Source organism: Bidens hawaiensis, unplaced genomic scaffold (assembly GCF_021521415.1).
Source record: "Bidens hawaiensis isolate Kalapana, Puna unplaced genomic scaffold, B.hawaiensis_p1.1 tig00017762_1, whole genome shotgun sequence".
Taxonomy (NCBI): Eukaryota; Viridiplantae; Streptophyta; class Magnoliopsida; order Asterales; family Asteraceae; genus Bidens; species Bidens hawaiensis.
This window is the reverse complement of record NW_027492680.1, coordinates 328,238-355,801: the sequence shown is the minus strand read 5'-3', so window position 1 is coordinate 355,801 and position 27,564 is coordinate 328,238. Positions and strand designations below refer to the sequence as shown.

The 27,564-nt window shown below is 34.7% G+C and overlaps 4 protein-coding genes across 5 annotated transcripts in view; 3 read left to right on the top strand and 1 right to left on the bottom strand.

Moving 5' to 3' along the window:
• Positions 1-27,564, top strand: part of LOC143554592 (uncharacterized) — a 171,850-nt gene that overhangs the window by 25,176 nt on the left and 119,110 nt on the right. The window lies entirely within an intron of this gene.
• LOC143554618 (fumarate hydratase 1, mitochondrial-like) lies at positions 3,702-7,788 on the top strand. 2 transcript variants are annotated; one of them, XM_077044339.1, is made up of 18 exons: positions 3,702-3,721; positions 3,855-4,007; positions 4,737-4,854; positions 5,067-5,216; positions 5,282-5,392; positions 5,467-5,550; positions 5,638-5,736; positions 5,815-5,865; positions 5,952-6,001; positions 6,084-6,165; positions 6,250-6,344; positions 6,429-6,495; positions 6,617-6,667; positions 6,748-6,843; positions 6,990-7,088; positions 7,187-7,216; positions 7,317-7,382; positions 7,496-7,788. In XM_077044339.1, the coding sequence occupies exons 2-18, from the start codon at positions 3,868-3,870 to the stop codon at positions 7,580-7,582; spliced, it is 1,476 nt and encodes a 491-aa protein (XP_076900454.1). In that variant the 5' UTR covers positions 3,702-3,721; positions 3,855-3,867; the 3' UTR covers positions 7,583-7,788. The 2 variants fall into 2 exon arrangements, with proteins under 2 accessions (XP_076900454.1, XP_076900453.1); XM_077044338.1 differs by lacking the exon at positions 3,702-3,721 and having other exon boundaries at positions 3,795-4,007.
• Positions 11,577-14,127, top strand: LOC143554617 (ethylene response sensor 1-like). Its single transcript, XM_077044337.1, has 5 exons — positions 11,577-12,512; positions 12,601-12,969; positions 13,049-13,315; positions 13,392-13,519; positions 13,610-14,127. Exons 1-5 carry the CDS (start codon positions 11,607-11,609, stop codon positions 13,857-13,859), a joined length of 1,920 nt encoding a protein of 639 aa, XP_076900452.1. The 5' UTR covers positions 11,577-11,606; the 3' UTR covers positions 13,860-14,127.
• Positions 17,921-19,419, bottom strand: LOC143554590 (ethylene-responsive transcription factor ERF071-like). The gene is made up of 2 exons (XM_077044309.1): positions 19,189-19,419; positions 17,921-18,529 (listed from the first exon to the last, which is right to left on the bottom strand). The coding sequence occupies exons 1-2, from the start codon at positions 19,355-19,357 to the stop codon at positions 18,021-18,023; spliced, it is 678 nt and encodes a 225-aa protein (XP_076900424.1). The 5' UTR covers positions 19,358-19,419; the 3' UTR covers positions 17,921-18,020.

The following is a 27,564-nucleotide window of genomic DNA, read 5'->3' as shown; positions in this document are numbered from 1 at the left end:
AAAGAAACCACGTACATATAGTATATTTTATTTTAAAAAAACATATAATAACAAATATTTATAAGTACGGTAGTTTTTGTTAAAATAGCTAAATCGATGGTAGATTATACAACATATGGTGATATCGTTGAAAAAATAATAAGAAAATTGCAAATAATATTATATTAAATATGTATATTTTGACGAGAAATTTCACTTTATTCTCAAAATGTTACACCTTTTCTTTTTTAACAAAAACGAGACGTAAACATTTCACTTAATTGAATATCAAGTGTGAATTTTGAGTGTATACAGATTTTTCAACTTATGTGTTCGCGTGTATATGCTCGTGTGTTGATGTATTCGTGTAGGTATATTTCCAGGGGCCAGGGGTGGCCCCGGCCCCTCCTATTTTTTCGCACATTAGTGTAAATTTAGTTGTTATTTGTCTTAAAATTTTCATACGTAGAGTAATTTTACCTGTTTTCGGCCAAAAGTTTGACCCCCCCCCCCCCCGTTTATGATTTTTATAATCCAAGCTTTGCCACTGTATATTTCATTTGTATTCTTTAATTTTTAGTAAACATGATTTTTAACAAATAATATATTTAAAAGTGAATATAATTTTAAATTACTTATTTAGAATAAGTTATAAAATGGTTTGTCACATATGTGAAATTTTTTTGACTAACTCGTCATTGTTTTTCTCATAACTCATTTCTGAATATAAATTACAAATATAATCTAATTTTGAGTCATTGATATTACATTGATTCAAATATATTTTTTAAAAAAATAATAGAAAAGTTTTGGGGGTTCTAAACATTCTTATTGGTGTAGTTGTCATAACAAAATTTGGAGCTAGTCATGTGAGCTGATTTTGTCTTGAGTATTTGCATGCCATGCTGTTTTTTTCAGTTTATTAATCTTCACTTTATCACTTTCTACACATGTTTTGACTGATTATCATATTAATACATAAATTATCATTTTTTTTTTTGACATTTTTAACTACCCCAAGTATATGAACGCGTCTTTTTGAGACGGATGTCACGATCTGACGATGTCAATCGTTCATACTGATTTTAACGCTCAAAATTTAACGCACACATGAACATCATCAGAGAGAAAACCTACCACCATTGGAAAACCACTTAAATCAGGTTTTAAACCTGAGACCAAAAGATCCCAAGCCTTAAATCCTATGATTAAATGATCTATTTATCTTTGTTCCATTTTGCGAAAACAATCATTAAAACTAAAAAGTTTAAAATGTATTACGTATTAGGATGAAGAGGGTGTTACTTTTACTGGCTCGTCCTGCTTTGCGGTGCCGAAGCCATAGACAATGTTCTACACTCGACATGTAAACTTTTTATATTGCAAATTAAAAAATAAATATTAAACACCCAAACATTATAATTTTTTGTCAACAAGTCTTGACTTTATCAAATTTGGTATTTTTTTTTTAAAGGAGGAATTTTTTTTTAATGAATCTTCCTTTATTTTATTTTTTTAAAAGGATCCAACTACAATATATAGAAACATAGATATTACATCAATATAGCAGGTAGGCGGGCAACAAGCTGCGCCGCCACCCCTTTCTGAATTGCAAACCCTAACCTGTTAAAGACATACCCCTGCCCCTTTGGAGTCGGCACATTGCTATGTACAACCTGTTGGACCCTGGTTAGGAAACGGATAGCTTCCGGTGCCAAGGAGCCAAATGTATCAAAAGCCAGAGGGACAAAAACATGTTGGTTTTTTTCGCAGGCTTTAGCATGTTTCTCCACCTTCTTCGTTTCAGCCATTTTCATTGCTTGCCCAGCTACAATGGTATTAAAAAAGTTGAAGGTGATATTAAAGTTAATACATTTTTAACGGTTTTTTATAAAACTTTAAGGAGACATAATTGAAGGTGATATTTCATATTTGCGATCTTGTGACCATGGAACAATTATATAGTTTCAAGTGAAATTGAAAACTTGGTTATAATAAAAATAAAAATACATATTTTGTAAGATAATCATAACTCGTCCATTAGAAGTTTACAACTCATCACTAGTCTCTAGGAGTGCAAATGAACCGAGTTTTTTGAAGCTCGAGCCGAGCTTTGGCTCAGTTAAGATACTACACGATATTGAGCCGAGCCTAAGCTAGTTTAACGTTCTTATCAAAATATATAACGATAATTAAAAACATATATAAGATGATTGTTAGATAATAAACGAACCGAGCCCGAGCCTGGACGAGCTGAGATCAAGCTCTCGTAAGCCAAAACGAGCTCGGGCTCGGCTCAGCTCGTTTGCACCCGTAGTCTCATACTATATCATATTCCAATTATATTATTTTAACGAAAAAATCTGAAAATATTCTGCTTATGGAGAGAAACCCCATTTTTGTCTCCCAAACTTTAGGATTCAAAAAACGTCCCCTCAAACTTGTTCTTGACGACGTGTTAGTAAAACACGTCGTTAACAGCGCGTTTGGCCTTCAAACGCGTAGTCAACTACGTGCTTGGCCTTCACACGCGTAGTCAAAGACGTGTTTAAATGGGACGCTTTTGAAATCATGAAGTTTGAGAGACAAAAATGAATTTTTCTCCGTAAGTAGAACATTTTAAGAATTTTTACTTATTCTCAATACATGAGATTAGAGGTGGCAAATGGGTTGGGTTGGGTCGAACGAGTCATGGGTTGAAATGAGTCATGGGTCAAAACGAGTTTGGGTCAGAATGAGTTTGAGTCAGAACGGGTCAATAAAAAAAGGGCTGTTTTGGTTTGGGTCGGAATAGGTTAGGGTTGAACCGGGTTTCGAGGGTTTTTTTTTATTTTTTTTTATTTTATGAACGGGAATAATGGCGAAAATATTTTAGTTTTTTTAAAATTTTTGTTTTTTATTTATATTTTAAGTTATGATTTTTTTATTATTTTTTTTGAATTTTTTTAGTGGGGCTTTCTATTAAGATTAAAAACCCTTAAAAAATATTCAAAAATAATAATAAAAAATTATAACTCAAAATATAAAGCATAAACAAAAAAAGTAAAAACACAAAAATGCTTCCTACGTTGACATCGTTCCATAAAAAAAAACCGAGAATCGAACCGAAACCGAAAAACGGACAAAAACGAGTCCCGAATCGACCAAAAAGAAACCAAAACCCAACCCATCACGGGTGAAAACTCGTGTTAGCTTGAAACATGAACCGAACACGTTCCAATCTGAAACCTGTTTCGTGTCGAAACCTGTCTTGTATGAAAACCCGTTCCGATCCGAGACCTGTCACATTTTCTTAGGAAGCTAACCCACATCGACCCAATTCTTTGAACTTGTAGACCCATTTTGACCCAAAAGTAAAAGGATGGATTTAAAATGACTCATATTGACCTATTTAATTAAAACCTTTTATCCAAATCAACTCATTTAATTTTTAAAACAACTCAAATTGACCCATTTAAAAGGGTTTGAATCAAAGATTGCTACCCCTACATGAGATCCAACAACAACAACAACAACAACAACAATAATAATAATAAACTGTTTATTATTACTCAAGTCTTGAAGTACGTGCCAAATAAAGTTTGTTTTTAACAGGATCAAATAATAAACCAATTGGGCCGTAGCCTTGGCCCATACCAATACCAGCAGCATCCGATCAAACCAAACCAAGCTTGCTTTTACTTTTACTCCCATTTTCTCCAGCCACCTGGTGTTCTTCAATTCATTGATTGTATTCATTCTGGTAATTGTTCTGGATTCACTTAATAATAATAATATTATTATTACTATTTATTATTATTATTATTATTATTATTACACTTTGATCTCGTTTTCTTATTTGTTGCCTGTGGTTTCTTTTTGTTGTTAATTTACAGCTAAAAGAACGAAATGGCGATGGTTCAGGCATATCGTCGAACACTTGGCGGATCGGTTGTTTTTGCGGATTCGATTCGGTTCACGAGATATTTTTCCACCGGGTTTAGAGAAGAACGAGACACATTTGGCCCGATTCAAGTCCCATCTGATAAGTTAGTATTATTATTATTATTATTTATTATATTTAGGATCTTTACCCGAGAGCATATGTTAATTAGGTGGTTTAGGAGTTGGGATCCTTTAGCGTTTAGATCAACCATTTGGTTTTATAACATTAGTTGTAATTCATTTAACGAGTTGAGCTGCTCACGAGCTACTTGAGATTGGATTGATAAAAGGATGGAAACGAGTTGAGATTTTCGAGCTTGAGTCTTTAATAAAGCTCGTTTAGTTATTGAGCTTGTATTGGAAGCTCGGTTAGGCTCGTCTAGTCTTGTGTGTTTGTAAGGTTTACCAGTTTTGGACTTTTATGTATTAGTTTTACATTGTACAGCTGAGCTCGAAGCTTGTGTAAGGTACTGCATGAGCTCGAGACGAGCTTAGGCTCGTAATTCGTTCAAGGGTTTTTCTGAAAATATGTAAAGGTAGTTAGAAATGTATATAACATAATCAATGATATGTGAGTTGTAACAGAGCTGAGGCCGAGTTTGAAAAAAGATTCACGAGCTGAGCTCGAGCTTTAGAAAAAGAGCTTCAAACGAGCCGAGCTCGAGTTCTCGTAAGTCAAAACGAGTCGAGTTCAGGCTCGGCTCAGCTTGTTTACAGCCCTATAAGTATCCGTAACCTGTTAAATCTGATTTGTGTTTGGTGGTGATGAATTTCTTTTATACAGATCACTTGCTTTCGTTTCTTTTTTAGTAACTGGTTTACTCATTTTTCAGGTTATGGGGTGCTCAAACACAAAGATCTTTGCAGAATTTTGAAATTGGAGGCGATCGGGAACGAATGCCAGAGCCGATCATTCGTTCTTTTGGAATCCTCAAAAAGTGTGCTGCTAAGGTTTTTGCCAATTCCAGACATTTAATCATCAACCAGTTGATATAGGATTAGCGTTGCTCTATTAACAGATAAATGAAACGTGCTTGCCACCAGAGTCTTGCTTCATTTTATCTTAACTAATTGCATATGATTTCATTATTTATTTAGTTTCATTTTACTTTAGTTACTAGATTGAGTGTTTATTTGGTTAATGGGATTTACATGTGTTCTAGGTAAACATGGAATATGGGCTTGATCCGTCTATTGGAAAAGCAATAATGGAAGCTGCACAAGAAGTGGCAGAAGGGAAGTTAAACGATCACTTTCCATTGGTTGTATGGCAAACTGGCAGTGGCACTCAAAGCAATATGAATGCCAATGAGGTAACAGTAATATTTTTCATTTTTCACCAACACTTCATATTAATCATGAATCTTGCTGGCAACAGGTTATTGCAAACAGAGCTGCTGAAATTCTTGGTCACAAGCGTGGTGATAAGTTTGTGCATCCAAATGACCATGTCAACAGATCTCAGTCTTCAAATGACACATTCCCAACTGTAAGCTTCTTTAAAATATTAATTGTCAATTCTCTTATTGACTTTTTAGGTGTTGACCTTTGTTTTGTTCATAGGTTATGCATATTGCAGCCGCAACAGAAATCAACTCGAGACTTGTCCCAAAACTTAAACAGTTACATACTGCCCTACAAGCAAAGGTATTTAAGTATTTGATTGTATGCTTTTACTTTATAGTTTGTTTTTAGCGTCAGTGTGATGCTTACTAAATGGTTTTTATTTAACAGACAAACGAGTTCTCTGATATAGTTAAAATTGGGCGTACACACACCCAAGATGCAACACCCTTGACTCTCGGGCAAGAGTTCAGTGGCTATACCACACAAGTATGATTTTTAAGCTGACCTTTTTGAAAATTAGTTTGGCTAATAATATAAATTGGAATAATTATATTGTTTTTACAGGTGAAGTATGGAATTGATAGGGTCCTATGCACTCTCCCTCGTTTGTATCAGGTTGTTAATGATGTTTATTATGTTAAGATATAAATGGTATGTCTGTGTGTGTAAATCCTGACTGATATAGGTTTTTATGTTTTCAGCTTGCACAAGGTGGCACTGCTGTAGGAACAGGATTAAACACCAAGAAAGGGTACCCATTTTTGTTATTTAAAATATCTTATCTTTCAATATATTTTTCTTCTTATTTACATAGTGAGATGATCGCTATACAGATTTGATGTAAAGATTGCTGCAGCGGTTGCTGATGAAACAAGATTACCGTTTGTTACAGCTGAAAATAAGTTTGAGGCTCTGGTTAGTTTCATTTTTCAAACAGATACCTTTTTTTAAAACAATTTTGTTATATTATTTTTTTAAACAATTTTGTTAAAATATCAGGCTGCTCATGATGCCTTTGTTGAAGCTAGCGGAGCCTTGAACACGCTTGCAGCTTCACTTATGAAGATTGCGAATGATATACGGTTTCTAGGAAGGTATGCAAGCTGCAAACTTTATATTCTCTTTGTACTTTGTAAGCTACTTTATGCTCATTTCAAATTTAACTTTTTGAAATTTAGTGGTCCTCGTTGTGGTCTTGGGGAACTTATTCTTCCTGAGAATGAACCTGGGAGCAGCATTATGCCTGTAAAGTCACTATTTCATAAAAACCTTATAAAATCATATATATATATTTTTTTTTAAATTCGGATGATAAATCCAGTAACTTGGCTAATTGTTTTGACCTTATGAACCTTTTCTACTTTAGGGAAAAGTGAATCCTACACAATGTGAAGCTCTGACTATGGTCTGTGCTCAGGTATGTATCTAACACCTTTGTCACATTTTATTTTAATGGATTTGTTAATTATGCCTGTGAAATAATATTATTACCTGCAGGCAATTGGAAACCATGTCGGCCTGACAGTGGGCGGTTCAAATGGCCATTTTGAGCTCAATGTTTTCAAGCCAATGATTGCTAGTAATCTTTTACATGTAAGTGAGCTCAATCAATCACAGTTATATGGTCTTCTGTTATTTGTTATGCGACCCTCAAACTCAAATGTTTATATCCGGTGCTAAATCTTTGGAATTTTTTTTTTTACTATATAATTCTCATGGTGTTGATATTGTTTTTATAGTCAATAAGACTTCTAGCGGACGCGTCTGCTTCTTTTGAAAAGAATTGTGTGAGAGGAATTCAAGCAAACAGGGATAGGATTTCAAAGCTATTACACGAGGTAAGCTAACAATAAAAACTAAAAAGAGAGTTTCAATATTTACTGTGATTTAGTACAATGTAATTCCTAATGTTATTATCTGTCTTGATCCCCTGCAGTCACTTATGCTTGTCACATCATTGAATCCTGTAAGCTTCTGTTTGAATTTAACAATTTACTGTCTTTTACATATATTAATTTCTGAATAACTCAATGATGCAAATTGTCATTTGGAATTTTTCGGTACAGAAAATTGGTTATGACAATGCTGCAGCGGTTGCCAAGACTGCCCACAAGAAGGGATGTACACTCAAGGTGATGTTTCGTAATTCATTCAACAAAACTATAAACCCACGTTATTAATTCCCTGAAAACGTGTTTGAAGAACTAATAATTTTTATAATAATTAACATTTGTAACATATGCAGGAAGCTGCTCTCAACTTGGGAGTCTTGACCAGTGAAGAATTCGATCAACTTGTGGTTCCAGAAAAGATGATTGGTCCATCAGATTGAAGATAGTAACGGTTGCATGTTTTATGAAGTTGAAGCGATTAAACTGTAAGTTATTCGGATAAGAAATAAAAGATCACTGGTCTTATCATACTTGAGGTATTTATTGAACCATTTTATTCTTCTGAGTGGTTTAACACTCATTCATGGAATCTGTAAGAGAAGTTGTTGAGGAAAAACTACATGTCACCAACTGTATTTTTGCCAGATAAATGTGTCTTACTTTGTTGCTTAACAATGATTGCTTTATTGTATTCATCTGGGGAGGGTAGTGGCTGTGGTGGTGCGGTAAGGGAAGATGATTACGAGAAGGGTGGCTCTTTGGTGTATAGGAATTATAGTGTGAGTTGTCTTAGTCCCAAAAACCAAAACACGAGACACGCACATCATGTATGTGAGACGCGTGTCTATGTCCAATTGAAAGCTTTGTTTACAACCAAAAGTTGTATACTTGTATTTCTCGTCTTTTAACATTTTTTTGAACATCTTAGGAATTTTATTAAAAACCAAAAGTTGTATACATATACATACAGATTTTCACCACCGAAAATGAAGAGTCACTAAAATCAATATTTCACCATGCTAACCAATCCTTTTGTATTTGCCTTATTTTTCATCCATCCGTAAATATTTCGGGTTTTCTTAATTTTTAATCCCTCACCGACCCTAATTTGACCAAAAATAACACAACACACGCCTTTTACCGCTTATACATTTTCCTCATCATCTCGCGCATTAAGAGTGCGAAATTATATTGGTAACTATATGTTAAATGACACCAAATTAAAAAGTTTAAGCTATTTAACTCAAATGTTTTTATAGTGTTAATGTAATTTATAAAAAGTATAAGGACCTTTGAATGTAAAATATCTTGAAAAAGCAAAAGCAAAATACAATGTCCATAAATATCAATCACGTGCAGAATAATTGACCACTTTCACAATTTCAAGCTAAAATTAGAACTCATATCATCATACAATGTATCTTTCTTTCTTTCTTTATTGTAGGTGCATGCATCATCTTTTCCGGTCCAAATCAAACGTCTACCCTGTCTCCTTTATTTTATCTTTTTATAATATTTAATATTTTTAAATGTTACTCATGAGTTATGTGTACAAAATGTCAAAAATGTATTTTAAACATTAAAAACACTCAACCACTAATCCGTTTAAATGTGTACTTTCAAAAACATTTTTAATAGTACTTACAAGGATTTGAACTCATCATATTCTAATTCCGTTTAAATATATACTCTCAAACTGACTATTGAAAACCATTATTTCCCTTTAATTATAATATAGTTTATTAAAAACATGATAATCATATAAATTATTTACGATATGCTTCTTCACATGAGATGCCGTACTTACGGATCTCTCTCCTTTACATGTTGAAGGTGCCAAAAATAGACAACAAAATAACCTTTTCACATTTCTCTCGTTATATTCAGTTATTTAACTGTAACACTGCAACATGAACAACAATTATATTTACCTCTATCAATTCTTATATCTTTAGAAAACGTCACATAAATATATGAATCATTACAGTTCACTACTTAAAACTTTTGAAGTATTAACTACATTTCAACAAAAAGTTTGGGATAATAATAATATATATATAAACACCTAAATATACAACTTCTAACTTCTAAGTTAAGGTAACCTAGAATTCTAGATATAACATTATTTTGTATTCAATTTTTTTTTAAACGACCAACTAAGTAACGTCGGGTACTCCGTACGTGGCCCCCATTGGCTAAAGTTAGCCCAATCCGGTCACGAGTCTGGACGGACGGAGCCCCTAGCAGTCCACCTATTGATAGATTCCCCGGATAAAACCCGACCCCCACGCCCGCCAAACGACATGATCACAAGGAGCCGATAAAATTGGATGAGAACACGACTCGAACGCTCCCTCGTATCTTCTATATAAATTGGTGATGTATTTAATATTATCTACTTTTCAATTATTCATAAACCAAAAAATCATGTGTTTTAAATATTTATAAAAGTGCGTATATAATGTGTATATAATATATATAAAGAAAACAATAACCTTTTCTTCTCCTTGAGTGAAATGAAATCAAATCAGTTGGCGAGATGAGATTGAGAATCTGTTGAAGTGATAATAATAATAATAATATTAATAATAATAATAATAATAATAATAATAATTGAATTGAATTTATATACTTCCCATAGAGGAAACACTTGCACTACTTGCAATTGCTCATGAAATCAGTGCAGCAGCAACTCCATTTGCACAAAATGATGAAGCATCAAGTTCATATTAATATTAATAATGATATTATTATTATTATCTTTTAGCCTCTTCCACGGATCTCTGTTCTCTTCTTCTTCATTCAGGTTATTAATTCGTTCTTCTTCTTCTTCTTCTTATTCTAATTACTAATTACTAATTACTATCTGATTGTTATAGTTAACGTCGATGATAACTAAGGCGATGATTTCATATGTTGAAGTTAATTAATTAATTAATTAACCGTTATCTAGTGCGTGCGTCATAGTTCGTTATAGGACGTTTGCTAGTAGGTAGGTAGTTATTCAGAATCTGTTTAGAATATTGAAGATCAAGTTATGTTAATTGTTAGGATCTCGGATATGTGAAACGAATACGATACATAAGGATTTACGTGGTTCGGTTTAAGCTGATCTACGTCCACAGGCTGAATTAATATGTTAAATGTTAGGTTAATTGTTAGGATGTACGCGGTTCGGTCTAAGCTAACCTACGTCGACCGGATGCAAACCAGGAGTTAGTAGTTAGTTATTGCCTTTCAACTAAAGGTTCACAAACCAGTTCGGTCAACAGAAAGTCAAATTGATTTGTTATCAGTTTTGATCCTGGTTGAAACCGGTGTTTTTTACCAGTTTATAATCGTTTTTGACCGGCTTTCAATTTGGTAACCGGTTTCGGTGGAGAGAATTCCAAACCGGTTCCGGTAGTCAGTTTGGTTCGGTTAATCAGTTTGGTTCGAAACACACACGCAATCGATCCGCAGAAAAGGACACAAGGATTTACGTGGTTCAGTCTAAGCTGACCTAAGTCCGCTTGCTGCAACCAGGAATTTATTATTGCTTTTCAACACTGGATGAGATCGGTACTGGTACTGAAAATATCGATGTTGATTGCCGAATATCGGTACGGTACCGGTACTTGTTACAATATGTTCATCTCAATATGGTATATGTACCGTGCCGGTACGGGTACCGAAGATACCGATACCGTATTTTTGGAAAAATAGGTTGCGAATCTATCAGTTTCGAACCGGTTCGGTATGGTATGGGTACCTGAACTTGGTACCAAGTGCTCATCCAGTCATCCCTAATTGCAGGTAGAGGTGCAAGTCGTAACCGATTAATAACTGGTATATAAGAAACCAGTTACTAACCGGTATCAACCGATGGTTAGGAACCAGTTAGGGATTTCACATAGGAATTAGTTAGGAATTGGATAATCGAACACAGGTTAATATGGTTAGTGTTAATAAAGTTAATTTCAATATGTTATTATTGGTTAACCGGTTAATAATCAAACCGAATCGGTCACATAGGTTAGGGACTTTCCACTAAAAAATCGGTTACGAATCGTAACCGGTTAGTGACAACAGTGTTAGAAAAATCGAGACTAGTCAGAGATTAATCGCTAGTCAGCTGGTGACTGATTAATATTTGGGTAATTGGCTGAAAATTGGTAGTCAGTCTTAGCCAGACAAAGTCTGCAACTGGCAATTTGGGGCAGTTTCCGGCCAATTTCTGGCGATTCCGTATATAAACATTATAATGTGTTCGTATATAAAAATTACATATAAAAATGTGTGTGTGTATATATAAGACAGAAAATTATATATAAAAATTCCAATCCGATTAATCGCTAGTCCCCATCTCACCCCAGCAACAATTATCTTCTCGTCTTCATTTAAAACAGACCCAACACTGATTTTGTTAACTGAGATGACTGATTATAATTTATGTTGCAGCTTTTCTGAAGCTGTGGACGAAGAATGTATTCGTGTGATTGCTTCGAGACTCAATGGCCTGCTGATGAGCTTTTAGTCAAGTACCAGTACATATCAGATTTCTTCATTGCCTTCGCCTATTTCTCAATCCCATTGGAACTTATATACTTTGTTCAGAAATCAGCCTTTTTTCCATATAGATGGGTGCTTATGCAGTTCGGTGCTTTTATTGTTCTATGCGGAGCAACACACTTTATAAACCTTTGGACGTTCTCGTCACACTCGAAAACTGTTGCTATTGTTATGACTGTAGCAAAACTGTCTACAGCCTTCGTGTCATGCGTGACTGCATTAATGCTTGTTCACATTATACCTGATTTGTTGAGTGTGAAAACACGGGAATCGTTTCTAAAACAACGAGCTGAAGACCTCGATCGGGAAATGGGATTGATTATAAAACAAGAAGAAACCGGAAGGCATGTTAGAATGCTTACACATGAAATCAGAAGCACTCTTGATCGACACACGATATTAAAAACGACTCTTATTGAGCTCGGTAGGACTTTAGATCTTGAAGAATGTGTGTTGTGGATGCCGTCAAGCAAGGGTATGATTCTTCAGCTTTCTCATTCTTTGCATAATTTGATCCCGTTTGGCTCCACGGTTCCGATTAATCTGCCGATAATCACTGAGGTGTTTAATAGTGCTGAAACGATAAGGATTCCACATAACTGTCCTCTGGCTAGGATTAGAACCCCTGTGGGATCTTACATTGCACCTGAAGTTGTTGCTGTTCGTGTTCCTCTTTTGCATCTATCGAATTTTGAAATCGACAATTGGCCCGATCACTCTGCTAAAACTTATGCGGTTATGGTTTTGATTCTTCCTTTGAACGGTGTTAGAAAGTGGCGGGACCATGAATTGGAACTCGTAACCGTTGTTGCTGACCAGGTTGGTTGATATCTAATTTTCTATCTATATATGTTAATATTTTGATTATATCTAAACTGTAAACTTACTGTGTATTTCTAATCCTTAGGTTGCTGTGGCTCTTTCTCATGCTGCAATTCTAGAAGAATCTATGCGGGCTCGTGACCAGCTAATGGACCAGAACTTTGCTTTAAACGTGGCCCGACAAGAAGCGGAGATGGCTATCCATGCTCGTAATGACTTCCTTGCTGTCATGAACCATGAAATGAGTACACCAATGCATGCAATCATAGCATTGTCTTCACTTCTTTTAGAAACCGAACTCACTCCCGATCAACGAGCCATGATAGAAACCATACTTAAAAGCAGCAATCTTCTAGCAACACTTGTGAATGACGTTCTTGACCTTTCTAGGCTCGAAGACGGAAGCCTAGAACTTGAAAATGAAGTGTTCAACCTTCATGAGCTGTTCAGAGAGGTAAACAATTAAACATAATGAACCTATCAGTTCATATTTTATACGAATAATATCAATTATAATTTATTGTTGTATGTAGGTTGTGAGATTGATAAATCCTATTGCATCTGTGAAAACCACATCCATGACATTAACTTGTGATCTGGGCTTACCGGTTTATGGCATTGGTGATGAAAAACGCCTTATGCAAATAATCTTAAATGTTGTCGGCAATGCGGTTAAGTTCACCAAAGCCGGCCATGTTTCAATTCAAGCCTCTATTTTGAATCCCGGGTATTTACAGGAATGGCAAACTTCTGAATTTTGCCCCACGTTGACCGATGGTTTATTCTACCTACTTGTGCAGGTCAGTATATTATCCGACGTTTGCTTATTGTACTCTAGAATATAAATAACCGAAAACACAATTGATATGAATGCAGGTGAAGGATACTGGCTCTGGCATTAAACAACAGGACATTCCACACATTTTCACAAAGTTTTCCGAGCCTCGAAGTGCATCAAACCGAGGTGGAAACAGTGCAGGTCTCGGGCTTGCAATTTGCAAAAGGTATTAAAAATTTGATAAACTTCAAGTTACGAGTTATTAATAGTCTTATTAATAATCCTTCAACACGTTTTTTTAATTATGTGATGTCAGGTTTGTGAATCTGATGGGAGGTCACATTTGGATCGAGAGTGGAGGGTTGGGTAAGGGTACAACGGTTACATTTCTTGTGAAACTAGGTCACTATAACCACCCGAATAACCCAACCATGCAACATGTTTCACAAACGGTTCCTAAACCGAGGCCCGCTCAAGGAAGTGGTGAACTCATCAAACACCGACATATTGAGAGGGATGATTACAAGGTGACTGCTTCGTTCCCGCTTTATAATAGGAGTATGTAGCCAACGTGGCACGCTGGCACACTCTGGTACGCGGGAACTCATAATAAGAAATTTCAGGTGACCATCTTGTAGTTAGTAGATTTATACAAAGCTTTTTTTTATTACAATTAAACATTGCGATTCACTAACGAGCAATGGAGAATGGTAACGAGTTATACAAAGACATGTACTAACCTAGTAAGTTGTAAGTTTTGTTCTTGAAGTGTAAGTTGTAACATGTTACATTAACCGGTATTATAGGTAACTTGTTTTTGTGTCGAAGATGAAAGTTGTGTTTGTTCGTTAGTCGTTAATGAATAAAATGTTTATAAATATAAAAATAATGCAGATATAGTTAGTAACCTAACAACATATCTAGAATTAGGTTTGACTAATACAATACGTCTCAAACTATTGATAATTTTTTAAAAACAAGTGAGCCCAAAGAGTGTAGGCCAAGGCCCATATTTGACTTGAATAACCCTTGGGCCAGCCTTGTTCTTAATGATGAATCCATCCTTACCAACAGAGGTGAAAAATAACCCGGTTCCGGGTACCCAAACGGGAGCCAACCCTACCCGAACCGTCATTACAAACTGATTCTAGTTTCTCTAAAAACGATACTGAAACCGGAATAGAACTGAAACCATTGGAACAGGTTCCACTTCTAGTAAAAAACCGGAACCAAACCAGCCAAAAGCGGTAAGAAACCAGCCAAACCAGTCAAAACCCGAATGTATCCAGAACCGGTTTTATCTCTACCTAGTTTTTGACTTTGTTGGCCAAAATCGAAACAAGACTGGCTCTTAAAAAACCCAATTTGTGCATCTCTATGTACTAACTTCTTTATGTTTTGATCTTTAGTTATCTAACAATACAATGATTACAAGTTATCACGTATTGTTTCAGTCAACAGTTGTTTTCCTCGTATCCATTACTTTATGAATCTTCAATAAGGAATCTGGTTTTCATACAACATCGTATGGAAAAATGACAAAAGAAAAAATGCACTGTAAACGGTCGTTTACCTTCGTGTAACCTACACTTTACACTCAAAGGTGTACGAAACCACAACCCCTTCAAGAAACGTCAAAAAATCGTACAAAGCATCTAAAAATAGTGGAGGGAGAGTCTGGGCCACCTAAGCTGAAGTAAAACATCTAACGCTTAGACGCTTCCTCTTATCCTTGACGCTTCAGGTCCATCTTTAGACATTTCAGAGAAAAAACTCTTGTTTTAAGACGTTTCCTCTCAGAAGACGTACATGTAGACGTTTCCACTAAAATTTTTCATCAATTAAGTGGCTGATTGGTGGGTACGCCTGTCAAATAAAGCGTCTAAAGTACAAATGTTTCATTCATGTGTCAAGTTCTGAAATCCTCAATTTTTATAAAGTTTTCTAACTTTTAGACACTTCCTATGTTTAGTAGAGATTATTTTTTAGTATTTTTACATGTCATTTATTTTTACCTATTATGAACATAATTTTTACGACTCATTTCTAGAAAAAATGACGTGTTTTGTGAAATGGCAATTGCCTTGACGTGTTTTGTTTTTTTTTTTGTTTTTATACCTCCTAATTTTGGTAATTGGTTGTGAACCATGATTTGATAATATTCCCATAATTAAATCACACCTTTTTAAAAATATAAAAATTTTGTTTTTATTTGTACTTTTATTTTTGGTAATTAGTTGTGAACCATGATTTGATAATTTTCCCATAATTAAATCACACATTCTCTAAAATTAAAAGTTAGTTTTTATTTATTTTATATTGTTTTGTTTTTAGTGATGAGTGATCAGATCATTTGTGGAAGGTGCAGCAGCAACGTAAGAGGCCATCACCACTTTGATGGGATGGTAAAGGCTTTGGTCTTTGGGTGAGAGATCCAGGGTTTGATTCCTGGCATTGACGGTATAATGTAAATAGAAGGGGAAAGTTTGAACATTCAAAAAAAAACAGCAACGTAAGACAATCTGCACATGATTACGTCAACAGTCAAACAATGGGCGCCGTTTCTACAACCCATAGGAAATCCACTTAATACTATTATTTCTTCTGTTTCCATAATTTTTTTGTTTTTTTTCACAATTTTCATTAAAAGAAAAATGTGTTTTAATTATCAGTTTTTGTTCATTTGGCTTTTGATACCTTTGGCTCTTTGGCACCGGAAGCTATCCGTTTCCTAACCAGGGTCCAACGGGTTGTGCATAGTAATGTGTCGACTCCAAAGGGGCAGGGGTATGTCTTTAGCAGGTTAAGGTTTGCAATTCAGAAAGGGGTGGCGGCGCAGCTTGTTGCCCGCCTACCTGCTATGTTGATGTAATATCTATGTTTCTATATAATGAAACAAGTAAATCTAATTAAAAAAAAATTATCAGATACCTTGAACATCCATTATAAAGTCAAATTAACAAAATAAATATGTCTAAGTTATTTTACGAACGGAAACAAAAATAAGATATAAAGTCAAATTAACAAAATAAATATGTCTAAGTTATTTTACGAACGGAAACAAAAATAAAAAAGATGAGAATGATTTTTAGACATACAAAAAAACTCTTTAAGAAAAAAATCATAACTCAAAATTTAATAAAACGAAAAAAAATAAAAAGACAAAAATGTTTTCATCGTATTTCTCATTCTAAAAAAACAATAATTGGTTTTTGTGTTAATTATCGTCATTAATTTTGTTTTTGTTTTTGTTTTTTGACATAATGTATTTTTTTTCTTTATATCATGTTATATTATTCAACATAATGTTATATTTTGCGATCTATTGTGTCTTTTTTTAGTTATAATTGTGTATTTTGTTCATTTTCGTCACTGTGTCTTTTCATAATTTTTTTTTAATTTTTATAACTTTTTTTAACTTGAATAATGGCGAAAACATTTCAGTTTTCTAAATTTTTCGTTTTTATTTATATTTTGAGTTATGATTTTTTTATTTTATTTTTAAGAGGTTTTTTGTGTAATCACAAATTTTTCTCACGCTTCTCATTTTTTTATCCCTTTATAATTTAACTTCACCCATTTTATCATACCCATTCCTACAAGGTTTGTTTAGAAAAAGATATCACGTGTAAACCTATTATTTTTATGGTTATGTCCAATGTTAACTTCTCGACAGTCGTGAGACCGGGGATCGGATGAAATCTGTAAACCCTCGCACTATGTCGGGTTCGACGCCGGGATTAAAATCTTAACTCGTCATTTCACCTAAATGTTCATGGAAATGAGCCAAGTGGAATCAAATCCGCATTTACACTTGGGAGGGCAAGTCTAATAACCACTAGACCAAATACGCAAGACATGTATCACAGTTTAATGAATGTTTTTCTTTTATAGTATGATTTAAAAAAAAAACGTTATGACGGTCTAATTTGGAATATGTTGTTTTGTTTAGAAAAAAAGTTATTAATGTTTTTCTTTTATTGTTTTTTTATATAAAAAATTTGGTACGTTATTGTTTAGTTAATGTTTATTGTAGATTTTGGTGTGTTATTATTTATTTATTCCTTTAATTGTTTTACTTTTATTTACATTTTAAATTTTTGATGAGTTATTATTTATTATTTATTTAATTGTTTTATTCACTTTTACAACTTTTTATAGTTTTCGATGAGTTATCATTTATATGTTTATTTTATTTTCTTTGAACTTTCTTAACATGCAAACACACGTAAATGCTTTTCTTGTGTCACAAGTGTCCACAATATTGTCATTTGATGGTTTTGTTCAAAAACCATGGACCAGTAAAAACAAAATATAAAAATCAAATGCAACTTGCATCTTTAATGTGTATTAAAAACATTCAATAACCATCATCAAAAACAAGTTTTATTTATTATGGTTAGGTTGTATGTAGCCGGAAAACGCCAAAGGCGACGCTTAACGCTTAACACCCCTCTAAGATCCGCCACGTGATGTTAAACGCCCCTCCAGGTTGCCACATGACAGATGACTAAAAACACATCTGAACAGTTCTTCGTTACACTTAGTCTTGTGATTAAACGATATATTAAACAACGAACTTGGCTAATAAAACAATTTTTTTATTAATTAAAAAAACAACTATAAAACAAAATTTGATATTTTTAAGATTCTAATAAAATATCACAATTACTTTATTATAAACTCCAAAAAAAAAACTAAAATGAAATTATTATTTTTTAAGACATCTAACACATGTCATCGAAACTCCAAAGCTCAATCGGACCACCACCATCAGTAGCCGACGGTGCCACCATCGGCTGCCCTTCGAGATACGGAATATCATAAAACTTCATAAAGGACTCATACGCCATCAACTCCTCTGACAACTTCTGCACCTCATTCTCTTCCTGTACCACCTCAGCTTTTTTCTCCATCTTTTCATAAAAAGACTGCGGTACAGCTTGTTGTCCATTCGTCTGCCAATTTTTTTCTTCCACGGTTAAATCTTCCTCGTTTGGGAAATTAACCTTGGCTTTCGATCCTCGGATTCTCCTAGCTTCCTTATCGTAAGCTCTAGCCGCCTCTTCCGCCGTGTTGAAGGTACCCAACCAAACCCTAACACCTTTCCTCGGATCGCGAATCTCGGCCGCCCATTTGCCCCATGGCCGCTGCCTTATCCCACGGTACAAATTCTTCCTCGGTTTTTTTATTCCGCTCTTTGTTTTTTCATGAACATTTTTTTTTTCGTGCACGCCTGTTCGACAAAAAGCCTGTCAGAAACAAATTTTAAACCATATAGGTATCATGCTATAGTTACACCATACCCATTTAATTTCACGTTATTAAAGCAGGTTCACAAAACACTTTAAGACGATCGTTTTTACCATAAAAAAAAATTAAAAAAAACTAACTTTGAAAAATAATGATTAAAAAATATCCAGACTACCGTTCTACCCAATGGGGTCAAGTTTTGAAAATTACTGGTCAAAACAAACGTCTGACCAATATCCAGAATATCATTCTGACCTTAGGGGGCAGGATTTTAAAATTATTGGCCAGAACAGACATTTGTTCAATATTCAGACGGCCGTTCTAACCATAAGGGGTCGGTCAAGTTTTGAAAATTATTGGCTAAAATAAACGTTTGGCCGATATCCAAAACTGCCGTTTTGACCCTTCTGATCATAAGAAGTCAAACTTTGAAAACTACTTGACGGAAGAGTCATTTGACCAACCTTTGAAAACTATGGGTGAAAACGGCCATCAATATACTATCTACACAAATATTTAAAGCATTGTGTAATTAGTCCTTGTGTGATTAGACGTCAGACGGCTAATAGGGCCCATGCTAAATATTAATAAAGTAAGGAAGTAATAATTTAAAAAAAACTAAGGAAATGGAAAGTGGTTGGCCTGAAGGAGGTGAAAGTGGACGCTTATGAACCGGTTCGGTTTCGGTTTCCTGGACAAACTGGTTGAACTCTTCCTCAAACGAGTTGAGTTTAGCGCGGAAAGTCGGTTTAGGCCAGAAGTTGGTCCGGGAGCTACGGATGAGATCGGAGACAATATCACCACCACACATGATGGTCGCTAGCGGTTGCAATTGATTTTGTAAAGGTGACAAAAAAAGTTAAAAGAGAAATAATAAGAAATGTGAATATGGAAGTATTGGGAAGAGGGGTGTGTTTATAAGTAGGCATGTGTGACAGCAAATAAATAAATAAATATTAATGAACATAAAACATTTTTTATAAAATTTACTTATATCATTTATGCATGTACATTTTGTGGTGGTGTATAATTACTGTACCGTATGCCCTTACAAAATCTGACTGGCTAGTAAAAAAATAAAAATAATAATAATAATTAATGTTGGATTTAAATATTATTTTATATATTTTTAATGAATGGCTGAGATTTTTTTTATTATACTTGGCCTATATGAAGACACGTCACCCTAAAAGAGTAAAAGTAATATTGTTAAAAGATATTTTGAATATCTTTTTATAACATCTACTATACTCTTATTAATTAATTATTTATGTGATTGTAGGATTAAAATCATTCACCTTTCACACTAAAAACAAAAAAGACATCTAATTATTTGTAATAAAAAGATTTAATATAGCAATTTTAGTAAGGGAGTTAATTCTAATTATTTCACTTTGAAAATATTAATGAACTTATCATTGAATGCATGTACCTCGTAGAATTCTGTAATGTATCCCGTTTCTAAGACTACTTCCATTGGCAATCTCATAATAAGATTGGTGGGCCCAAAGTTAAAAAAAAATTGAAAAAGAAAATTTACCAATCTAGATTGGCAATCTGGGTTGGTAGAGCAAATCCAGATTGCAATCTAAACTAACCCCCAATAACTTAATTATTCAATTAACTTTTAATATTCGAACTAAAAAAATAATTAAATACACGATATTTTAAAAAAAAATTATGAACATTCTGACATAAATTTTATTTAAAACGGACTTCGTTAAAAAAATATTTTTTTTAAGTTGGGATGGATTGTGAATGTGTCTAAAAGATTGGGGTGAATTAAATTATGTAGATTGAGAGAAAGAAATAGATTTTATAATGTGAGATTGAGATTGTGAGATTGTTGATGGGATAGTCTAACAAACTAGTAAAAAAACTTATGTTTAGCCTTGGATTTAAAACTCTATTTTAATTAATGGTTGTGATTTAATTTGATTATACTTGGTTCATACGAAGAAGACACGTCACTCTAAGAGTAATATTGTTCGAAAGATATTTCATATGCTATTCTCGCTGGATTAGAATCATTCACCTTTTGAATTATAAAAAAACTAATACTTAACCTTAGATTAAAATATATGTCTTAATTTGTAATAAATGACTGAGATTTAATTTGATTGTGCTTAGCTCATATGATGATGATACGGATGATACCTCACTCCAAAAACAATATTATCAAAAGATATCTCAGTATTAATTTACCAGCACATACTTTATTCCTATTAATTATCTCTATCACCAAATTATTAGAATCATTCGCCTTTCATATTTGAAAGACATCTATTTATTTGTAGTAAGAAGATTTAATATCAATTTTAATAAAGTAGTTAATTCTAATTATTTCACTTCGAAAATCATATGAATTTCTTATACAATATATATTTTTTTTTTCAGAAAGTATACATTAAAACTAAGGTTTTTATATATATATATTTAGTATGAGTATAATATTATGAATTAATAAAAAAAAATAAAACTAAGCGAAATTTTTTACTAATTTGTAATATTTAAGTCTATTTTTGTTAAAAAAAAAGAAGAAACTCATAACTCAATAAGCATATCAAAAAATTTAATTATTTAAACCAAATAAAACTCTATTATTAACGACCCTCAGGAACGGCCCTGGGCAAAGGCAAATACCATGGAGAAGGTTTATTTTCATGAAATGCTATAATATTTGTACAAATAATAGGTCACTTAGTAGTTAGTACCACAAACTAATGTAGCGTTTGTTAGGTATGAATATGAGGGGGAATAAAATAAGTCATTGTGAGTGAATAAAAAAATGGGTGTTTGGTTTGTCAATGAAATGGAATTAACGGTTAAACAAGTAATCTCATTCCATCAAATTTATTCATTCTCACCTCTTCGTTGTTGTTTTTTTTTCATTTCATTTCTCTTTCATCATACTCTATAGATAACACCACCTGACAACCACAACCGCCATTGCCACCACCACCACCACCGTCATCGCCATACCACCACCACCATCATTGTCGCCGCGTGACCACCACCACTACCGCCACCACTTGACCTCCGTTGTTGACGCTGCCATACCACCACCGCCACCATCATTGTCGCTGCCTGACAACCACCACTACCGCTACCACTGGACCTCTGTTGTCGACGTTGCCATACCACCACAACCACCATCATTGTCGCTGCCTGACCACCACTACAACCACCACCACTTGATCTCCACTGCCCGACACCGACATACCACCATCGCCACCATAATGTTTGGTAAGAGATATGAGTAATTTTATCATTTCTATTTCATTCGTACGTTTTTTTAATATATATATTTGCAACCAAACAACATAAAATAATAATTCATTCTCTTCATATATGTTAACCAAACATAACAAATGCACGATAACGAATAATTTCATTCCGTTATCAAATTACAATCCTTCTTTCATTTTATTCCAGATGCCACCTCTATTCAACCAAACATACCCAACTAAACTCAGTGCTCAAGGTTTACTATTGTCCCACAAACCTAATTATACTTGGTATATAACGAAGATATTTGGATAAACTTAAATTTATTATTTTTTGCCAAGCGGGATCAAATGCTATGGCATAAATAATACATTAATATTGAAATGTTTGGAGGGAGGGAAGTAAAAATCTATTTGGCTATAGATTTTGACTTCTTAGTCCAACTTGGCTTCGACTTTTATTATCTTTAGTCAACTCTTTGTACGTTTTGACTTTTTATTGTCCTGACTTAAGTACTTAACATTGAAACTACATTTATCATGAGTATTAATATACAACCTCAACATAATCACAATCATTTAAATTACATAGTCCATGAAGCATAGCATCACTATTTTAGTCAAGCCATTTGCATAAGTCAATATAGTTCTAGCCGTACGGATAGTCCTAGATATCATACTTCTATATACGCAACATCCATAGACTTTATGATGAACTGACCATTTAAGGCTATGTGTAGTGGAGGGACTACAATTGGGGGCGAATTTTGACACGTGACACTCAGTCAACAAAGGGGACGAATTTGTTTTTGGGGTGTAATGGTGTAGGGGCTACAAGTTGGGCCCACAGTATCTTTTTTTATTATTTTCTTTTTGTAATTAAACTAATCAAATAAAAACCAATTTCTTCAAATAATTAAATAAAAATGCATTAAAATTAAAAAGAAATACAAAAAAAATACATAACTAAAAATATAAAAAAAAAACATATAGCTCGGTTGGCGTACATGTTTAATTTCGGGTCGGGAAATTGAAACGGATAGCTCGGTTGGTTTAGGTTCATCGGGTTCCATTGTAAGTTCACGTTCGGTTGGTTTTGCGAACCATGATGTTGACCGAAAGGAGGGAATGGGTGGTTTGGTTGGTTCGGGTTGTTTCTATGATTCATTTTGCATATACATATATTTACACACACAACATATATACATATACATATATATATCACACACACATCATATATACATATACATATATATACACACACATACATATAATATAATAATAATATTTATTATTCTTCCACGGCGATACCCCCCCCCCCCCCCGCCCCCGCCCCTTTTGGCCCAAAAATCGCCCGGGGCGGTGTTCGTGCCCAAAATCGCCTAAAATCGTCCAAATCTATGCCCCATTACACATAGCCTAATGAGCATCACAACTCAGCAAGTTTAAATTATATAAATTAATTAGACGCTAACAATAAATTTGAAAAAGACTTCTTATTATATCGTGTTGCGTCCCCTCCCATTGCCGATTACACCTTTATAAATTTTAATGATTAACACGTAGAAAACGTATACCTACTATATTAAGACCAAGTGTTATCAGCATGTGAACCCCCCCCCCCCCCCTCCCCACACCACCACCACCACCACACATTTCTTTAAAACTAGTGTTCAGCCCCACTATCGCGCCCGATGAAAATATTCTTGGGTCCACCATGGGATATTTTACAAACCAAAAATCCTAATTTTATATGTGAAATTATCTTTTAACTACGTTTATTGATTTAATTTCATCTTAATTAAAAGATTTTGTGTTTAATAACGGCCTACTTTTTTTATAAGCTTTTGGGCTTACGGTAAAAGGCTTTAAGCCATGACTTGTGGGCTTTTGAGGTGATTGGTAATGGGCTTCAAGTTTCCATATATGGTCCATATCTTCCAGATAACATGAGTGGACCTATGGCCCAAAAACGGACTATTTTGGTTAGACGTGCACAAAAAAACCGGTTCCGGAACCTAACCGGTGGAACCGAACCGGAACCGGTTCCAGTTCCAACCCGGTTGGAACAATACCGGTTTGGGTATTTTTGTACCCGAAAATCGTACCCGGTTCTAATATTTATATGTCAGTACCGGTTCCAAACCGGTTCCTACCCGGTTCTTAATTGGAACCGGTTTGGTTCGTACCCGGAATAACCGGTTCCGACGGGTTTTTTTGAAGGGTCAAACAAAAGTCACCAACTAGCCGTTGGAACCGGTTTTTTTAGACACCAACTAGCCGTTGGAACCGGTTCCAACGGTAATATAGCCGTTGGAACCGGTTTTTAAGACAATATATCCGTTGGAACCGGTTCCAACGGTAATATAGCCGTTGGAACCGGTTTTTGGGCCAAACCTATATATAAGTTGTTTCCATTACTTGTTTCACCACCAAACTCAAAAACAAAATACAATACTACTCCTTTAGCAAACCCGTTCCTTTACCCGACCATCCAACTAAATATTATTATGGCACCTATCAAAAAAACTAACAACAAGGCTAAGAAGAGTGTTTTTGTTGCCCCCGTTCCTGTTACGGAGGACCCAATGGTTGTTACGGTAGTCAACCATAACCGCAACCAAGACGTATGGAAGAATTGGGATTTGATTGTGGATGACGAAGGTTATCAAAAGGCTCGTTGCAAACTATGTGGTTCAATATTAAAGCACGATTCCAACTCTACTTTGAGAAAGCACATCGAGAAGCCATATTGCAAGGCGTTGAAAGGGATTGGCGCGACCGATCAAATTGACTTGGGTAAAGATGGTACACTATTTCGTTACAACACGACTCAAGTTCAAGATAGAATGGCAAAGTTCGTTATTCAACGAGGTTTGCCGTTTAACCACTTTGATGACCCGGAGTTGACGTCGTTGATTCGCGAAACTCTACAACCGAGATACACACATGTAAGTCGTACTACCTTAAGACGTCATTGTATCAGGTTGTGGGAGTGTGCTAAAAAAGAGTTAATCGAGTCTTTTCATTCTTTAAAATCCATGGTTAGTTTAACTACCGATGTTTGGTCGGCACAACACGGGTTGCCCGAATCATACATATGTGTCACCGCTCATTGGGTTGATCCGGTGACATGGCAATTGATGAAACGCACCATCGCTTTTGAAAACTTCCCGTTACCACATACCGCCGAAAAATTGTTTGAATTACTTGATGAAGTTATAACGACTTACAACTTGAGAAATAAAATATTTTCGATTTCGTTTGACAACGCTTCAAACAATACTAAGGCGGCTGAAAAATTTATCATTAAATATTCACCACCTTGTTTCGGGGATTTTTTTCATGTCCGATGTGTTGCACATATCATCAACTTGGTTGTCCAAATAGGTCTTGACAATGAACACATTTGTGATGATTTAAAATACTTTAGACTTATGTTACAAGATGTCTTCAAAAGTGGTAAAAGAAGACATCTTGAATATAAGAATTATTGCAAGTCGGTTGAAAGAAAGTATTTGGGGCCGAATTGGGACGTTCCAACCCGTTGGAACTCAACTTGTCATATGTTAAAGTGTGCTTTTGCCCAACGCCAAACTTTACAAGCTTTTCATAACAATCTTGTTGAAGAACGCGAGGCCGATATGTTTCCGGAAAGTGTTTGGGTCCAAGTCGGTTATTTGTTAGAGTATCTTGATGTGTTCAAAAAGTCAACAACAAAATTATCGGGAGTCTATTACCCTACTAGTTGTTGGGTTTTGCAAGAATTGTACTATATGTCTTGTGTTTTTAAAAGCTTTGCGGAGAAGAACAAACTCTTCGAAAATATTGTTGCGGTGATGAAAGAAAAGTTCATAAAATATTTTGAAATCATACCGCCGGTCTTTACTTGTGCCGCCGCATTAAACCCCTATTGGAATGTTAATGGGGTTGAAACAACGATTGAGGAAATATTCGACAACTTAGGTATGCACGAGATTGACCCGAAGTTGTCGACGGAAGCGAAGGACAAGTTCAACAAAAACCTTCAAGACCTTTATGACCATTATTTTCAAATGTATGGTCCAAGCACGAGATCGTCTTTTGTGAAAAAAAACAACAACTGGTAGGCCGTGCAATGACCCACTTATAAACTTGATGAATGGGATTCGTGAATCGGCATCTAAGAGGCAAAGAGGAAACACACCAAGTAGCGAACTTGGTCGATAGAGTGGATCAAACTATGTTGAGGGCGCAACGGTCGACGAAATTCGCAATATTGATTTGTTGGCTTGGTGGAAAGGTAAACAAAACGAATTTCCCATTCTATCCGCCATGGCTCGTGATTTGCTTGCCGTACAAGCCTCAACGGTTGCTTCCGAATCGGTTTTTTCTCTTAGTGGGAGGGTGTTATCTATGCGAAGAACAAAACTAACTCCCGAGTCTCTAGAGGTTTGCATTTGCCTAAAGGACCATTTGGATGCGGTGGATCGTGTACAACACAAGGCGAACTTTGAAGACGAAATACCAATAGAGCGTCATATTCATGATGAGGAGGCGGAGGACGGGGTTTCTTCCGATAACGAAGACGAGGGTGAAGACGAGAATGAAGACGAAGAAGAGTTGTAATTATTTGTTTTGGTAAAATTATTTGTAACTTGTTCAACTAATATTTAGTTTTGATTTGTTTTATTATAATTACTTTTGTTACTCATGATTAATTGTTTGTTACTTTTTTAATAACGACGAACATTTTATTCATCTAAAAAATAACTATTACAAACATTATTAAAACATAAACGATACTAAACATAACAACTAAAACATAAAAAACAAAGTCATGTGAGTCGGTCATGAGACACAAATCGTAATGAACCCAAACATCGGGGCATCTTGTTGTTTCGATCACCATAACAACGTCATCATTGGTTGCCATTTGTTGTCGGTTTAAGGTTAATTGTGGTTTGGAGTGTGTTTTATAGTTTTGGGAGTGGTTTAACAAGTACACAAACAAACCTTGCTATTTATAGAAAGAAGATAACCTATTTATAGTTAAAAAACCGGTTCCAACGGTCAAAAACGACTATATAGCCGTTGGAACCGGTTCCTAACGGCTATAATGTTTAAATTTCAAAAAAAACCAGTGGAACCGGTTTTTACGTAAAAACCGGTTCCGGTTCCAACCTACCCGGTTCCTAAAAGTTTGCATTTCTGGGCATCGGTTCGGGTCGGGAACCGAACCGGTTCCTGACTGGAACCGGTTTCATTTTCTACCCGGTGTGAAAAAACCGGTTCCGAACCGGTTCGGGTTTTCAAGGTAAACCCGATTTGTGCACCTCTAATTTTGGTACTTTGGTTAAGATATCTTTACATATATCTAGAAAAAAAAACTAGCAGTTTCATTTAACAATTGCTTTTGAGAATATTTGTTTAAATAATAATTGGAATCGAGGTCCCGAAAAATAAAAGAAATTAGTTTATTAATGGTTACTTAGAACTAAGAGAACTAGGGTGTTGTATCGGGTTTAAACAAACTAAGCTAGTCAAGATCGGTTCGTTAAAAGCTTTAAAGAAGTTAAACTTAAGCAAGCTAGAATCAATAGCTGACCTTCTCCCACGGCATAGGGTCCGCCACATACCCTAACAATGATCGCACTCAATAATTTTTTACACCGACTCCATGGACTTTTAACAATGATCCCAATCTAATTTTGGTACAACCCTAAAGAGAAATTAAGTTAGGGTTTCAAAATGTTACTAATATAAACGATTATTAGTTAACATACATAAAACAACAACATTTAATAAAGGA

Coding starts and splice junctions, on each gene's coding strand:
- LOC143554618 (XM_077044339.1), top strand. CDS start 3,868: ATGGCGATGGTTCAGGCATATCGTCGAACACTTGGCGGATCGGTTGTT. Junction 5,737..5,814: donor TCAGTGGCTATACCACACAA/GTATGATTTTTA, acceptor TTGTTTTTACAG/GTGAAGTATGGAATTGATAG. Junction 7,217..7,316: donor TTGTCACATCATTGAATCCT/GTAAGCTTCTGT, acceptor TTTTCGGTACAG/AAAATTGGTTATGACAATGC.
- LOC143554617 (XM_077044337.1), top strand. CDS start 11,607: ATGTATTCGTGTGATTGCTTCGAGACTCAATGGCCTGCTGATGAGCTT. Junction 12,513..12,600: donor TAACCGTTGTTGCTGACCAG/GTTGGTTGATAT, acceptor TCTAATCCTTAG/GTTGCTGTGGCTCTTTCTCA. Junction 13,316..13,391: donor TATTCTACCTACTTGTGCAG/GTCAGTATATTA, acceptor ATATGAATGCAG/GTGAAGGATACTGGCTCTGG.
- LOC143554590 (XM_077044309.1), bottom strand. CDS start 19,357: ATGTGTGGTGGTGATATTGTCTCCGATCTCATCCGTAGCTCCCGGACC. Junction 18,530..19,188: donor TCCACTTTCACCTCCTTCAG/GCCAACCACTTT, acceptor TTTGTCGAACAG/GCGTGCACGAAAAAAAAAAT.